We start from the raw sequence: 16,552 nt of genomic DNA, 5'->3' as shown, positions 1-16,552 counted from the left end.
GTGTAATTCTAGTGTAGTTCTTTTGGTACAGTTCACCCAAAAAATTTTTCTGTCATCATTTACTCACTCTCATATTCTTGTAAACCTGTATGAGTTTATTCTGTGGAACATAGAATATATTTTTAAGAATTCTGGTGAACATTGACTTCCATTGTATGGACAAAAACCCCCACAGATGTTTCTTAACGTCAGTCTTATTTTAGTATAATTTATATGCTATTACAGTTTTTATAAATACATTAAATTATTCGGTTAATATTTTCAGTTTTCATTCTAATGCTTTTATTTTACTTTTATTCTAATTTAATTTCATTTTATGCTATTGTCATTTTTATTATATGTATATTTTCTTTAAAAAATTATACTATTTTGGTTAATTTGTTTTATTTCAGTATTTCTAGTTAGTTTCCAGTTTATTGCTTACAATTACTTTAGCTCAATTAACAAAAACATTTAATAGTTTTAGTTAAAGGTGCTGTATGTAAGATTTTGACTCTACTAATGCATAAAAATATGTTTGCAGATGTTTAAGAAACATGCTAAGTTAACATACTTGTTTATCTGAAAAACAATGCTACAGTCAGCTTTGGTCTTTGTTTTGGTTTGTAAAACCCGCCCACTGCCAGTTTACCCAATTGTATTTCGACACTCCGGGTTGCCAGTTGTCGGAAAACACAGCTTGTTTAATTTCATTCATTGTCAAGTGCGCTCGTTCCTGTTTGTGTACTCAATCTGGCAACCTGCTTGTGTGTTAAGTCTGAGGAGGAGGGGCCGGGTGAAAAAAACCCCTCTCCAATATTTTGAATTTGGACTGCAATTCCTAGTTCAACCACTCGGTGTCAATCCTACATACAGCACCTTTATTGATAATAACCCTGCTCAAAATACCATTGTTTGTGTTCCACTGAAGAAAGTCAGTCAAAGAGGTTTGGAATGACATGAGTGTTACTAAATGATGAAAGAGTTTTTGGGTGAACTGTCCCCTTAACAATATGGTCCACAGTCTTAATTACAGTTAAGTAACCTTAACCTAGTGCACCACCCTTCAAACACCCATATTTCCTGTATTATGGCCAATAGTCATCATGAATTTGTTAACTGTTTCTCTTTATTTTATTTCCCTTAAGTTATAGGCTAAATATTGATATCAAATCACAGTGTAGCTGTTTAGTACACACTTCAAAATGCAAATAAACAGGTGGAACGTTACAAAAATAAAGTGCTTATTGTAAATAAAGCCACAATCAATGTGGTAAAAGTATGAGCAACCTTTGTAGAACAACATAAAAAAGTAACACAACACAATTTTTATAAGTAGTGTTGAAGGTAATATTTGAGATGCATGTGATTGAAAAAGTCAAGATAAGCTCAAAGAAAGATCGGTGTTTGATAAAGAAATGCTGAAACACATTGGTCTGTTTACTCTGAAGAACTTCCTGTGATGTGCAGGAGGAAGATAAAGATCTGGACGATATCAACATAGAGGGAAAGAGCTCCGAAGACATATTCCTCAGGGCTGATGGTGTTCTCTCGGTTTCCAATGAGCAACTGAGTGTGGTAAGCCAAAAACTATAAAAAGAAAAGCAATCATCAAGTGTTCCCTTGTGAAAAACTGTTCTTTATTGTACTGAGTATTTAAACCTTAGGAGTATGTATATAGCAAGTAGTTATATATACAGTGCCCTCCATAAGTGTTGGAACAGTAAAGACAAAATTGTTCTGTTTGCTGTGGAGTCGAGAAATCTGTAAATATGATTAAAAGATGAATATGAGACGAAACTACAGAATGTAACATTTTATTATTTGGTGATTCAACACAAAGATGTTTTACCAGCTAAGAAAATCAGCTTCATCTCCCTATCTGATGTGAGCATAAGTATTGGAACAGTTGCCTCACAGGTCTTTCTAAGTGTTCAGCTGTGTCCTGTTGCATTAATTCTTCAGATATTAAAAGCAGGGAATGTGTCTTATCAGTTTTATCCATTGCTTCTGCATTCTAAGTCTTGCATTCGATGATGACACACACAAACCAGGATGAAGACGAGGAAGCCAACTCTGAAAGAAAAGCAAGCAATTTGGATGCTAAAAGAAAAGAGGAAGTCAGTTAGAACTATAGGAAAAACAAAGGGTATGGAGAAATCAAGAGTTTGGAAACTACCAATGACATCAGCAACCAATGACCTGATCGGCTGAGAAAAACAACAGTAGTTGATGACAGACAAATCATAAAAGCTGTGAAAATTAACTCTAAAATAGATGTCTGTAAAATCACCAACAACCTCCAGAAAGCTGGGGTGATGCTCTGTCAATCTACAGTCCGCAGGAGACTTTGACACAGAATTACAGAAGCTCCACAGCAAGACGCAAACCTCTGATCAGCACCAAAAACAGAAAGGCAAGATTCTTCAAAAATGTGAGCCAGTAGGGTTTTGGTGTTGATGGACCGATGAGACAAAGATTAACCTTTATCTAAGTGATTGGAAAGCAAAATTGTGGAGAAAAAAGGGAACTTCAAAAGATCCTAAGCACACAACCTCATCTGTAAAGCTTGGTGGAGGTGGTGTCATGGCATGGGCATGCATGGCTGTCTCTAGAACAGGATCTCTTAAATTTTAATGATGACTTAATGTATGATCCGGCAGTAGCAGAATTAATTTGGAAGGGTACAGAATCATCTTGGCTACCAATATGTTCAGAGGGTCCGTTAAAATGCCACAAAAACTCATTAGAAATCAAAAACTTCATATTGGATTCAGGGTCTGACAATGACCCAAAAAACCACTTCCTGCCAGTTCACCAAAATCGAACTGGACGTTTATCGCGTCAACAATAAGAAATCCACAAAGTCTTAAGCTGTTAACCCAAATCAATCTCCAGATTTAAACCAATTGAACATAATTCATTTACTCAACCAGTACACTGAACTGACCGAGCCAGGATAACGACGAAACATTGACTCGTTCTCGCGAGTCAAGAACCGGTTGCAGCAATCGGTTTTCGGATCACCGGTAGTGATGGGAAGTTCTGTTCTTTTCCGCGAACCGGTTCTTTCGGACAGTTTGTTTCAATAAACACGGTTGCCCCAAACGGTTCACCAGTTCTTTTGCGCTCGACGTTGGAATTTGGCTGCTTGATTAAAGGCTGGTTAGCTCATAAAATTAAAGCCTCAGTTCAAATCATAAGACCAAGAGTCTGGTGCAGTATCATCAGCTCCTCGGTTCTCGAACCGTGGGTCCGACAGAAACGGTTCTTGACTCGAGCGAGTCTGATTGCATGCTCAAGGGTTCACAGTTCTGCAACTAAATATTACTCCGGGATTTGGTTTATTTTTTACATGTTAAAAAAGGTTGCCTTATATTTTGGATTAACTTATTGACGCAACCGTTTTTCAAACGATTCAGTTCGATTTTGGTGAACAGATCAAGAAGATCCGGTTCAATCGAGTGATTAGTTCGCGAACCGGATATCACTAAACTGCAGTGTGAACGCGGATGAGAACTCTGAATAAAGTCGTGTTGATATTTTTTGTATTTGGCTTAAAAATTCTAACGGTATGTGGACTACTTTGAGAGTTTTTATTAACCTAATATATACATACAATGGAGGTGAAACACTAAATCTCTTATACTGTGTTTTCACGGGTTTGCGACATGAGGGTGATATGACATCATTTTCATTCTGGGTTTAATCATGAATTTGGAAGGGTTACAAAATCATCTTGGTCAATATTCAAGAAAATGCCACCAAACTCATTAGAAAGCACTTCATATTGGAGCAAGACAATGATCCAAAACACCCTGCCAGTTTAGTTAAGGGATTTTTTAGGGGAAAGGGATTGTAAAGTCTTAGATTGCCCAAATCAGTCTCCAGATTTAAATCCGATTGAACATTAATTTCACCAGCTGAAGAGGAGACTAAATACAGAAACTCCCCAAAACAAGCAACAGTTGGAATATTAAAGGCTGGAGAAAAACATTTCAAAGCATAAGACCAAGAGTCTGGTGATGTCTTTCAGACTCACTGCTCTGATTGCATGCAAGGATCTGCAACTAATATTAGCTTTTAATCTCTTGTAATTCAGCTGTTCCAATACTTAGTTTCTAAAAGTGTTGTACTTTCTTTGGTAAAACATGTATGTGTTGAAAGACCTAATTTGTGACAATTCTTTTGTCGCATATTCATCTTTTAATCATATTTGCAAATGTCTTGACTCCACAGCAGTCTATATATAAACTACTTGTAGATAATATAATATTAATGAAATAAATGGCCACTAAGGTGCACTTTAAAAAAGTACACTTTCATGACTGTGTTCCTTAAACTTACACTTCAAAAGTGCACTTTGTAATAATGTAAAAAGTTTTCAAGTACATTTTAAATGATTGTTTTAATAATCTTTTGTCATGCTTGAAGTACACTCAATTTAAAATGATGACTAACATACTAAAGCACATGTAAATTACTTGATCACAATTTTAACTGTTGTGTAATTTCATATTACTTAATATATTTTAAATTGCAAATCATCATCATAAATTTGTATTTACAATTATGTGTAAATACATGACACAAGTTTCAATAGAAATGCCATTTAAATTAAATATTATTTACTATAAATGCATAATTATGATTAATTATCTAATTATGTAATTTCATTTAAAAATGTACTTCAGTCCTCCTCACCCCTAGTGGGTCAAAAACATTCTAAAGTTCAGCTAATTGTATTGAATATTTATGTAATTTATTGTGAATAACATGTATAAAGCATTACATTCAGTTCACACTTACTTATATTCTTTTAAAGTATGTGTTTTCCCCATAATAAGTATTCTTTTAAAAGTATGCTTCTTTTAAAAGTATACTTCTTTCTTCTTTTTCACATGGGTTGGGATTCATTTTCAACAATTATGGCGAAAAACTTAAACAACATTAAATAGTGTTTTATTAACTCACCAAGGTAAAGACTATTGCTCCACAAGCACCATACAGCATATGCAGCCACGGCACCTGAGACATTGATGATATAGGTACGTTGTCACATAACAGGTCTATTACCAGTTAATCATTCATAAAACAGAATATAGGCCTTAATTTCCAAAGTCAAGGTTGGTATGCAATTCTGCCACATCAATATCATGTTAATATGTGTAATGTTTGAAAATTATGCAGCTATCAGCCTGTCCTCAACAATATTCAACAGCATTCCCCTTAGTCTGATTTTAAACTATTTTAGGTCCTCTTGGGGCCTTGCTGAGGGCCCCCGGTTGAGAACCACTGCCTTTAAAGAACAATTTACGCATATATTATAATTTAATCATCCTCATCTACCCATATTCTGATTTTTAATAACTTAACTTTCCGTCTGTTCCCCACACAATGCTATTGTAAGTTTTCAGAAGACTTGGAAGTCATAGAATGGGGTGTACAGAATAGTTTAAAGATCTGATGCTATTTTATTGTTATTTTGACTGTTGTTGAATGGCAATAGTGTAATGATTCATTTTGGGGGGAACTATCACTTTAAATGCCCACTTGCTTCCATTGTAAATGCGTTACTGCAATGTGTTTTCTTTTGTTTTTAACAAACAAAGGGACAAGTCAAAATGATTTTCTGTTGTAATTCACAGCATACTGAAACTAACAGAGTATTCTTTTAAATCAGAGGTATTTCTTCCAGCATGTTCTGCTTTAAGCATGATAAAGCTGCTTGTTTTCAAACATTTTTATTAGCTGGGAGTGTCAATATATTACATTAATCAATTTAGAAACTGTATTTTCTTTATATTAATATAAGAATATCCTTTATAAGTTTGCTAAGGCCCCTTGAGAACCACTGCTTTAAACTTTCAAATCATTTGCAATGACTGAAATAATGACACAGTGGCTTCACTTACATACTGAAAGGAGAGCACAATGGATGTGATAATGCCAATCACCAGAAGAACCACACAAAGGGCACAGAGCAGACCTGTACAAGAGGTGAAGTCAACCTGTTCAAATGCACAAAACAAAAAACCCTCAGCAGTCACAAACTGTAGAATGTAAAAAAGTAGATTTAACAAGTAAATTGAGGAGAAAATATTACACTTAAGCAAAAATCGATCAATTAAAAAGCAGAGGACACAAAAAACAGTTTTGTCTCAACTAAGCATGAAACATCTATCAGTAAGCTATGAATGTTTCAAAAGAGACAGACGATCTTTGTAATCAAATACAATGGGGTTATTTTACACTGGGAACAAAGTGACATTCACCACCGAGCAGTCGATCAGAGCTGTGGGTGCTTCCACATCAGGTCTTACCTTGGTTTGAAAACAGAAGATTGTGACGATTATACACACTATTGCTGTGATCCCCAGGGCTAGGAACACTGCTTTGGTGTCAAAATAACTGTAAATAATGCCAGACAGGGAAAAAAACAAGAGCTTATCTGATGTTTAAAACCAACCACATGCAGTGTGTGAAACTGATGAAACTCTAGGCTTACCTTGATATTGTTCCTGTCATGTAAGATAACGTAAGGGTCTATGGAGGACAAAAAACATGTTTGGTCAATTATAATGAATAATTCAATGTGAATGTGATTGAAAGCATAGTTAAATGCAATCGTCACTCACAAAAATGAACAGGAGTATTAAATTCCATGGATGACGTCTCCTAAAAACCAAGTCAGGATTTCCATTATTAAATATTCTAGTTCTAAAGAGTGAAAAACTGACTAAACTCACCTCGGCCCCTCACAGCAAACAAGCATAAGGTACGTAACAAGATACACCGGGCTGTGAAAAAAAAAAAAAAAAGCCACTGTTACTTCAATATAATACACATATTCAAAAGTTTGGGGTCAGTGAGTAGTTTATTTATTTATTTATTTTTTAAAGAAATGCTTTTATTCAGCAGGGAACCATTAAATTAATCAAAAGTAATGGTATGACATTTAAAATGTTACAGAAGATTTCTTTTTCAAATAAATGCTATTCTTTTGAACTTTCTGTTGATCAATAAATATACATTTTTTTATTTTTGTTTATGATTTTGGTATTGGTAATAATGTATAAGTTAATTAACTTACCAGCCCCAAACTTTTGAACAGTAGTGTAGCATAAATGATATACATTTTTGACATTCATTTAAACTTGTCAGACATGACGGTAAAATAAAACTCACAATGATGCCCAATAAATGGCAGGATTTTGGACCACAAAAAGACGCACAGGCTCACTGTAAGATGAGGGATTTATGTAAACACACCCATTTCATTAAATTAGCATGTAAAGTGTATTACATTCACACAGCAGTTCATAAAAGTTCAGTTGTTTTGTAGATTTGTCGTACTCACACAAACGTAAACACTGCAATGATTGAAGAAGTGATAAACAGCTGGATGGCTAAAATAAGGTAAACCTGGAACAAAAACAACCACAAGCCAATTTCTTTACATGAAGCTGTTGCTCATTTTATTGCTATACATTTTTATATTTATAAATCTGTATTATTTCCAAATAAATAGTTTCAATACCTTTCTAATGAAGGCATGTCGAACACTCATGCTGTCCCATACGCCAGTTGCTGAAATGCCCCCTGCATCTCCTAACAATGAATACACAAAAAAACATATTTGATCATAAAAGTCACACACAGAAGCCCTCAAAAAGTACTTGGACAACAGGGTCACATTTGTACTGTACTGTACCAGACATATGCCAGATACTCAACCAGCTAACAAGAGTGCATGAATTACCCAAATAACCCAAATAGAAAAGAATGAATTTTTCGAATTAGCATGTATTTAAATCATGAAGTTTTATATTTAATATTTTAGAGCAATGTGTTTTGGGAAATAAATCAATTAAATCTTAGCTCTTCAGCGATGTCTTTAATGCCAAGCAGTGTTTGACGATCGTATCTTAAAAGTGATGAAACATTTTGTAAAATGGCTAACATGAAACACGTTAAAACAACCAAGCGGCTACAACAGGCAGGCCATACACCAGCGCCATCTTGGAGTGCATGTCAAATCAATCCAACTATACTTGTGAGGACCAAATGTCCTCACTTACATAGTGAAAAATCATGACAACCCACTAGTGAGGAAATTTTACTCATCCTCACTAGTTAAAAAGACTTCTAAATCTATTTATTTTATTTAAATCTAGTGTTTTGCACATGTTTCTGTGAGGGGTATAGGTTGGTAACAGATTACAGTTACATTTATTTTGTAATTACATTACGTAACTCCATTACATGTAACTAGTTACTCCCCAACACTGTACACTTCATAAAGCAGACAAATACATCTTAAGAGAGAGAGAGAAAAAAAGAATATGAATGTCAGAACTAAATAGTACAAAGGTAGGCTGCACTGTGCAACAGTTTACTGTACTGAAACTTGATTTTTATAAAACAAATAAATAAAGTAAAGAAGTAATAGATTACACTATAAGATTAACTTGAGAACTTGATTCTTACTTAGGTTGCAGGAAAATATCCCTGGTGTTATAAAGGACGGCATCATAGATGGCATTGCTGAAGGGTAGTATCCAGGGCCCTGCCAAAGCCCTGCCTGGGGGTGTATGCCAGGCTGTCCCGGGCCAGTGTACACCCCTGGCTGGGCTGGATATCCGTAGGGAGGGAATGGATAGTTTCCATGCTGCTGTTCTCTTGACTCTTCATAACTTGGAGGGGGATCTGACTTTGACATTGTGATATCCCTGAAACCAAGTGACATAATTAAAGATCTTGAATAATTAAATTAAGAATTTAATACTTACGTTACTACATTTATTACTTTCTCTCTATTTACACATATACATAATATTACAGCATAACCAAGTATCCAGTACAGTCCAACTCAGTAGCTTTATACTAAATAAGTATAAAGTTATATAAATAAAACAGTAGTAATAAGTTTCTATAACAACAAAAGTGATCTGTTCTCTAATGTTTTGCCAGTATGACATCAACATAATTATAATTATTGTAAATGAATGGAGTAATGTTTCGCTTACCACGTTTGCTGTGACTTCAGCAACGGGACTGCATGAACTTGTTCTGCTCAGCGTAAAGAGCTCAGCATGTGATGCAGTGAAGAGCTGCAACCAGGCAACACAACTGGGAGGAGCTGCGCATCTCTAGTTTCCAGGGTTCTGTTCTCACTGGACTGCGCTCAGTATCTGTTTCCCGAACTGGTCTAGACATCTTACCAAAATCCCGTATTGTGTGACCACTGTTTAGTATTTGAATTGATATGAACTATTCCTTATTTTTTGGTGACCTGAACAAATACACATATGTGTGTTATCTTCACATGCACATGTTCTCTTATTCATAAATCTTTGTATTCAACAAGTGCAGGGTCTGATGAATGTTAGATCTTTGCTGTGGTCATTATTAGTTAATGATCTTGTAGTAAAACCTTTCTACCAACAGACGGCGCTACAGCACAGCTCATCCTCGTGCTACAATATTATATAACACTGTTTATACAGACTTGATACAGAGTTTGTTGTGTAGATAAAGTTTTATTGATGTGCTCTTTATCTTTGGTTTTTATACATTTTAAATCATTATTTTTGATAAAGTTGCAAATAGCACATTACCTTACATTCTCAGACTTTTCTCCATGCAAACATTGCAGATAACAATGACATAATTGTAATATTTGCTTACTGCGACTGGTCATCTTAGGTTTATTTTAACTGAATTGTGAATGGTCCTTTAAGACTTAAATATATTAAAAATATATCATTTATCTTCTTTAGTAAATGCAGTTTCACTTTTTTTGTAATCCTTACATAACTCTAAATAAATGATGCATGCCAATACAAAATTTAATAGATCAGACTGAGATAAATATTAGATTAAGAAATAAAATCTTATACATTAGATTAGATACTGTTGTTTTAATGGAGGAAGGACGAAGGGGAAAAAATGATTGTTCAGCATGCCGTGGGTTGTAGAGATTAGGAAAATGTATGATTTTAACCTTCTCATAATTCTGCATTGGCATGAAGGCAAAGAGTCTGAAATGCCCCAGAGAGGACCTGCTTATCAGAGTCCTGCAGGAGTCAGAAACAGCCTCTGTTCAAACCTCTGAATGCTCTTATGATGTACAAGTGTAGCCTCCCTTTTGTCAGTTCACTGGCATCATTATTGAACATCTACATATTTACATATCATTCAGCATAATGCTTCTGATACCACGTTTCTGATACCTGGTGACAGTGTGACAGTAGTTATTTTCCCCATGTTTTTTTTTTTTTTTTTTTTTTTTTTTTTTAAATTAATAGTTACAGAAACTGCACATTGCAATGCAAGTATTTGAATGAAAAAGAACTGCCTGGAGGTTTTGGCTGGCGAATAATACATGGTTGTCTGTTTATGCAGCAGGCCTTCCCTTCTCCTTTGCTGATTTCAGCCTAGACACAGCTTTAACATACATCATGACACCATGATTTATTCAACCAGCTTTTCGCTTGCAGAAGTATAACTGATTGTATCTTGTATGATATTGTATGGTATACAATCCTCAGAGCAATAATTAGCTAGAAAAATATTCAAGTGCTACTGTAGAAATATAATATTTTCCCAACATATATTTTCAATATGAGATAATAATGAGCAGGAACTCAGAAAGGGGAGAACGTACACAGAACACAACCATTAACAAAGAGCAGAAAAAAATGTTCACTGTACTTGCATACTGTGAACTAATATTATTTATCATGTGCAATAATGTAAAAAAAAAAATCAACAATCAGACCGTAACAATAACAAGCAATAAAACTTTAGTATATAATTAAATGATGATGATAATAATAATAATAATAATAATAATAATAATAATAATAATAATAATAATAATAATAATAATAACAACAATTTAAAAAGCAAACCATATAATTAAGATATCTTGTTTATCTGACAGTTTCTTTGCCCCCAAGTAAACAGGACAGTGCTTTGGATGACTTTTATTTTGAAAAAAAAAAAGAATCCCTCTGGTACTTCCGGAACTGCCGCTGTGAGCTCTTTAGATTTTATGCTGCTGTCATGTTGATTTCTTTGGAATTGGATACATAATTTTTTTCTTTTTTTTTTTTTAAATTTCACGTTGAATGATATAGAATGACATGTATGCATCAGATCGATTCACTGAAGGAGATTGAGTACTTCCTGCTCGACCATCCAGTATTTATAGAGCTTTTTGATTTTTGCACATATATGCATATATAAGAAGAAAGCAATCATGCTGAAGGCTGTTATTCTTATCGGAGGTCCTCAAAAAGGTGAGTGAATATCCCTTAGACTCGTAACAGTGGGGCAGATTGACAAACCATCACAGTTTTGTCTGTTTTGTCTGTACAGTGATTGTTTTAAAATAATTTTAAGAAACATATTTTATGATATTCGCAGCACTGTCACTAAGGACAGGACAAAAAAAAAAAAAGTTAAATATGCCTTAAAAGATCATTTTGTCACTTTTATGCAAATGTTATCATTTTGGTAATATTTTGCATAACATTGGTAATATGCAAAACGCCAACCTGTGTTGATATAAGATGTACAGTACCCTTAAAGGACACGAGAAGCAGACTTTTAAATTATTTAATAAATAAAATGTGTGAGATTATAATAAGATTTCCTTCTGTGATTTACTTATTGTGAAGAAAATTGTTAGGAAAATAAAATAATCGTCAATGGACATGAAATGTACGTTACCCTAAATTATAGAAAGTCTAAGTCTGTGTTCCCACTGTTCATACAGGCACCCGGTTCCGCCCGCTGTCTTTTGAGGTGCCCAAACCTCTGTTTCCAGTGGCTGGAGTGCCAATGCTACAGCATCACATTGAGGCCTGTTCTAAGGTGCATATTTTCAGTTCATATAGAGATAAATAGATATTGTGTTCATTTCCCTATAGGAAAATTTATGCATTTGTTTAATCATTTTTATGATTAATTTTTTTCTTTAGCTTCCGAACATGAAGGAGATCTTAGTTATTGGCTTTTATCAGCCCAATGAAGAACTCAACAGATTTTTGTCATGCGCCCAACAAGATTTCAAAGTCTCAATAAGGTAAGTTACTTTATAATGTTTATATTATATAACATTTGTATTTATTGTTTTTAAAATCGGAAAAGTCCCTTCAATCAAGGCTTTGTTTTGTTTACGTGGATTGTCTGAAATCCCCCTCAGATACCTGCAGGAGTACGCTGCTCTGGGCACCGGAGGAGGAATATACCATTTCAGAGATCAGATCCTGTCTGGTGGTCCAGAGGCATTTTTTGTCATGAATGCTGATGTGTGCTCAGAGTTTCCTCTGCCAGAGATGCTGGACTTCCAGAAGGAGCATGGAGACGCTTACAGTTTTGTCATCCTCGGTACCACGGTTAGGAGTTCTTGTGTTTATGTATCAATCCATAGATGTATTATAATCAAAGACACAAGCCAGGCTACTTATTGTTAAACTAATTGTTTACTAGCCTGTTTTTTAATTTGAGTTTATTATGATGTTGTGGTGCTTGAAAATCAAATCAGATTGTTTCAGGCCAACAGAAAACAGTCCCTGAACTACGGGTGCATTGTTGAGAATGAACAAACCGATGAGGTAATCAGGATTTTTTTTCCTTCTTATTTTAAAAACTTGAAGCAATAACAAGTAAATTCATAATTGTCCTATCATATCCTCCAGGTCTTGCATTATGTCGAGAAGCCCAGCACATTTGTGAGTGACATAATCAACTGTGGAATATACCTGTTCACTCCAGAGATATTCCAGCACATCGGAGCAGTTTTCCAGAAGAACCAACAGGACATGCTGTTGTGAGTGGGACAAATCCTGTAGGGTTCCTAAGTTGAAGTGCATGCATACTTAACCCATTTCTTTTCCTTGGTTCTCTTCATTTGTCTTTTCCCCTCTAACTCTTTCCTGTCTGCCATCATTCTGTTTCCTGTTCCATCATCAGATATTACGACGAGGGGTAAGTCTGAATGTGGACTGAAGGTTTGGTTTGGCTTGGATGTAGAACGAGAAGGAGCAAGTGTGATGTAGATCTTGTAGTGAGCTTGCCTGCTTGTGTGAGCTGAAGTTAATATAAGCCTAACCTCTGCCTGATAATATTGCTATAACTCACAGTTATTCTGTTTCATTAACATCTTACAGTTAAAGACATTAAAGACAACATAAATTCAGAATTAATGTTTGCTTTCCTGATAAGTGTTCCTAATCTTATTATGCATAATTCCCAACCTACATTATTTCCTATATAGTGCAACAGTGCCTGTCCACAAGTTTTTTTGGCAGTCTTGGTTCCAAAATATTTTTTTCCCCATTATTTATTCTTATAGGATTTTTAAAAACTGTTTGTTTAAGAATTATAAGCCATGAACCAAACCAACCAGCAATGAGGTGAATCCCAACATCACACACTTTGATTTGAAGCAAAAATAGTATATGAAAATCTTTCAAAAAGACAAGACTGTGTCCTTAACAGATTTAATGAGGGAAAGAACTACAATCCCTTTGCTTATGTTGATTCTCTGATTGGTGGTGATTTTTGAAGAATCATGGGTAATGTAGGAATTCCCGTTAAACACGATTATCTTCAATATAAGTTGAAATAATGTGCATTGATGGATTGAACAAAGACTTTTTCCCTGTGGGGAATATGAATGGAATTTTTACAGAACCTGACCGTTGCATTTTACTAAGCATTCTGGTTTACTAATAAATAAAATACGTTTTGAAAGCTAAATACATTACAAAAGCCATTTCATGTTGTTTTCAACCCCCTGCATCTTCAGCATTGACCTTTCATTTTCATTCATTTGTTTTTGTTCGTTATCTTTCCTAATTATGAGTTTGCCCATCATAGTGTCATTTTATGTCATCCTCTGACATCACCAGAGGGTGAAATTAAGACTTTATTTGGTACTATGTGGCTGTGTGCTGTAGAGAGGAGCAGTCCAACGGCTGGCATCGGGCAGAGGTGATCCGTCTGGAGCAGGACATCTTCACGGCGCTGGCAGGCCAGGGCAAATTATATGTGTACAAAACAGCTCGCTTCTGGAGCCAGATCAAATCTGCAGGGTTAGTTGTTGATGTATGCTGTTTTATTACAGTTGTTTTTGAGTTGCTGCATTTTCTCTATAAATATATTTATTTGTGTGTGTGTATGATTATAGTTAATGTTATGTTTCAGATCTGCGATCTATGCAAGCCGTTTGTATCTTAACCAGTATCACAAGACACATCCAGAGAGGTTAGCTACTAATAGAGAAGGAGGGCCGAAGACCATAGGTAAATGCTTAGTGTAAGTGTGAATTTAATTTGTCCGAAAGAGCTCTTTATGCAGTCCTTCTAATGCATTTTTTTTTTTTTTTTTTTTTTTTTTTTTAGGAAATGTTTATATACATCCAACTTCCAACATTGATCCAACTGCTGTGGTAAGTGCTTCTCTTCTACAGTTAAATCGATTCTTAGAGTTTCTCGATATAATCTGCAATGCATTAAACTTTTGCAATGTGACACTTCTGCTTGTAACAGTATGTTCAGCAGAAGATTTGCAGAATGTTAGCCATCAGGATTTGATTTGAGCATAAGTATGTTTGGTTATGATATTAACATAGCATTATTACTTGTGCAGTCTTGGTCATGTCAAAGTAAAACAAAAAAGTCACCAGTCTACTAGTTGAATAATTATTACATTTTTATTCTTTAGAACAGAGGTGCCTAAACTTTTTAATTTAGATCAAACAAACAGGGCTGTGGGACAAAACTAAATCGCATCATATGTTGCATTATATCCAACTATAAGTTTTCAATATCAAATTCCTTATATTCTCTACATTTCAACATAAAATCAAACCCAAAATACATGTATAAAAAAGATAATTTAGAAATATTCATCTATAGATGTAACTGGATAAATCAATTACAGAAGTAATTACATGCAGGTTTTTTGTGTTATTACTTACTAGTTAAAGACACTTAAATAATTATATAAAGTGGACCCATTTTTCCTTCTATTGTACTCATCATCTTGTGATATGCCACGATGGACCAAATCAAAGGTCATTACAGGTTTGGTTTGGGCATCTCTGCTTTAGAATAACATGCACTGAGCAACTGAACATAATAGGACTTGGGTCATTCATTATTATTAAAGTTAAAAGGGTCCATTTGGAGAGGCAACAGAGGGAAACATATTTTTACAATTCCAGCTGTTGATGTTAGTGGCATAGATTGTTCCATTCCTTTTTTAAAATCATCGCACCTTACTTACATTACACCTTAGTTTAGTTCATGCTATATTGGTGTTTCTTTTCTTTTTTTTTAGATAGGTCCAAACGTATCCATAGGTACAGGTGTAACGATTGGTGCAGGAGTTCGTGTGAGGGAGTCCATCATCCTCCATGGTGCTACTTTACAGGTGAGTTCATGTCCCTTACCAGGGGCACAAAACACACTTTCTTTCCCTGTTGCATTGTCTGGCATTTACAACCAATGATTTGACACAATATAATACAGTATATATGCTGACTGTGTGTTCTGTAGGATCACAGCTGTGTGTTGAACAGTATTGTGGGCTGGGACAGCACCATCGGCAAATGGGCCAGAGTGGAAGGGACCCCCAGTGACCCGAATCCTAATGACCCATATTCCAAAATTGACAGCGAGACGCTCTTCAGAGATGGAAAACTAACACCCTCTATTACAATTCTAGGTAATTTTATAGGACATAATCATGAATATATTACGTATTTGAGAGTGATTCATCTAATGTGACATCTCTGCTTTTCTCTCTCTCTCATCAGGCTGTAATGTAAATATCCCATCTGAGGTCATCATACTCAACTCCATCGTCCTGCCACACAAAGACCTCAACAGAAGCTTCAAAAACCAGATCATACTGTAGTTGCAGTTTCGTTTGTACTTACAGTATGGCATTTGCATACAAATAAAATAGATATTTGAAATGAAAATGATGGATGAATCTTCTGAAGATATTGTGCATATGGATTTACCATTGTACAGTGTTAACATGTCAAAACTGGATAAAACAAATGCAAAAATAGTTCTACTAAAGAATTTCTTCTCTTTATTAAACTGTTTCTGAAATGACTTAATTAATTTTATTTACAGCTTGTTGGCTCCTTCTTGTCATTGAAATGACAAAGATATTATCCCCCCCCCCCTCGTTTACTTGTGCTGCCGGTTACATTTCATTCCAGCATTTTACATGTCATGTACAAAAAAAAAAAAAAAAAAACGTGTTGGTAATTGTTATGAATAATTGATGTTTGTGTGACTGCTCTCTGTATGAAAGCCGAGCACAGTGCAAGAGTCAGACGTCTGCAATAAATTATATTTTGATTAAGTCACAAAAGGTAATAAAGTAATTTACTGCTGCCCTGGTAGAAAATCACAGTCTCTGTATTTATCGTTAAAGAGCTATAAGACCATCTATTACTTTTCTTAACCTTTAAGACCAAGACAAATTATTCAATCACAGACTTCACATTTGGCAACAAAATGCTTATATATAAATTTAT

At 34.9% G+C, this 16,552-nt stretch overlaps 2 protein-coding genes across 3 annotated transcripts; one reads left to right on the top strand and one right to left on the bottom strand.

Annotated features, from left to right (window-relative positions):
• Positions 1 to 1,094: 1,094 nt before the first annotated feature.
• Positions 1,095 to 9,147, bottom strand: LOC109073640 (protein lifeguard 3). Its single transcript, XM_042763476.1, has 12 exons — positions 9,009 to 9,147; positions 8,470 to 8,711; positions 7,520 to 7,590; positions 7,340 to 7,404; positions 7,168 to 7,221; positions 6,729 to 6,779; positions 6,618 to 6,657; positions 6,488 to 6,525; positions 6,303 to 6,390; positions 5,895 to 5,990; positions 4,954 to 5,007; positions 1,095 to 1,569 (listed from the first exon to the last, which is right to left on the bottom strand). The coding sequence occupies exons 2-12, from the start codon at positions 8,699 to 8,701 to the stop codon at positions 1,420 to 1,422; spliced, it is 939 nt and encodes a 312-aa protein (XP_042619410.1). The 5' UTR covers positions 8,702 to 8,711; positions 9,009 to 9,147; the 3' UTR covers positions 1,095 to 1,419.
• Positions 9,148 to 11,004: 1,857 nt separating this feature from the next.
• Positions 11,005 to 16,122, top strand: LOC109073641 (mannose-1-phosphate guanyltransferase alpha-A-like). 2 transcript variants are annotated; one of them, XM_042763473.1, is made up of 13 exons: positions 11,005 to 11,285; positions 11,765 to 11,862; positions 11,970 to 12,073; positions 12,194 to 12,386; positions 12,546 to 12,605; positions 12,690 to 12,820; positions 12,964 to 12,978; positions 13,953 to 14,087; positions 14,200 to 14,297; positions 14,397 to 14,443; positions 15,337 to 15,429; positions 15,555 to 15,723; positions 15,815 to 16,122. In XM_042763473.1, exons 1-13 carry the CDS (start codon positions 11,246 to 11,248, stop codon positions 15,913 to 15,915), a joined length of 1,284 nt encoding a protein of 427 aa, XP_042619407.1. In that variant the 5' UTR covers positions 11,005 to 11,245; the 3' UTR covers positions 15,916 to 16,122. The 2 variants fall into 2 exon arrangements, with proteins under 2 accessions (XP_042619407.1, XP_042619408.1); XM_042763474.1 differs by lacking the exon at positions 12,964 to 12,978 and having other exon boundaries at positions 11,006 to 11,285.
• Positions 16,123 to 16,552: the final 430 nt, after the last annotated feature.

The sequence above is a fragment of the Cyprinus carpio genome, chromosome A9, assembly GCF_018340385.1.
Source record: "Cyprinus carpio isolate SPL01 chromosome A9, ASM1834038v1, whole genome shotgun sequence".
Taxonomy (NCBI): domain Eukaryota; kingdom Metazoa; phylum Chordata; class Actinopteri; order Cypriniformes; family Cyprinidae; genus Cyprinus; species Cyprinus carpio.
Note: the sequence above shows the minus strand (reverse complement) of the source record. Positions and strands in the feature narration are given on the sequence as shown.

What these genes read in the sequence shown, in the direction of transcription:
- LOC109073640 (XM_042763476.1), bottom strand. Translation starts at nt 8,701, where the DNA reads ATGTCAAAGTCAGATCCCCCTCCAAGTTATGAAGAGTCAAGAGAACAG. An exon ending in GACATGCCTTCATTAGAAAG is followed by an intron (nt 7,405 to 7,519) that starts GTATTGAAACTA and finishes TTTTTGTTCCAG; the next exon opens with GTTTACCTTATTTTAGCCAT. An exon ending in TAATACTCCTGTTCATTTTT is followed by an intron (nt 6,526 to 6,617) that starts GTGAGTGACGAT and finishes TGTCCTCCATAG; the next exon opens with ACCCTTACGTTATCTTACAT.
- LOC109073641 (XM_042763473.1), top strand. Translation starts at nt 11,246, where the DNA reads ATGCTGAAGGCTGTTATTCTTATCGGAGGTCCTCAAAAAG. An exon ending in ACATTGAGGCCTGTTCTAAG is followed by an intron (nt 11,863 to 11,969) that starts GTGCATATTTTC and finishes TTTTTTCTTTAG; the next exon opens with CTTCCGAACATGAAGGAGAT. An exon ending in AGCCAGATCAAATCTGCAGG is followed by an intron (nt 14,088 to 14,199) that starts GTTAGTTGTTGA and finishes GTTATGTTTCAG; the next exon opens with ATCTGCGATCTATGCAAGCC.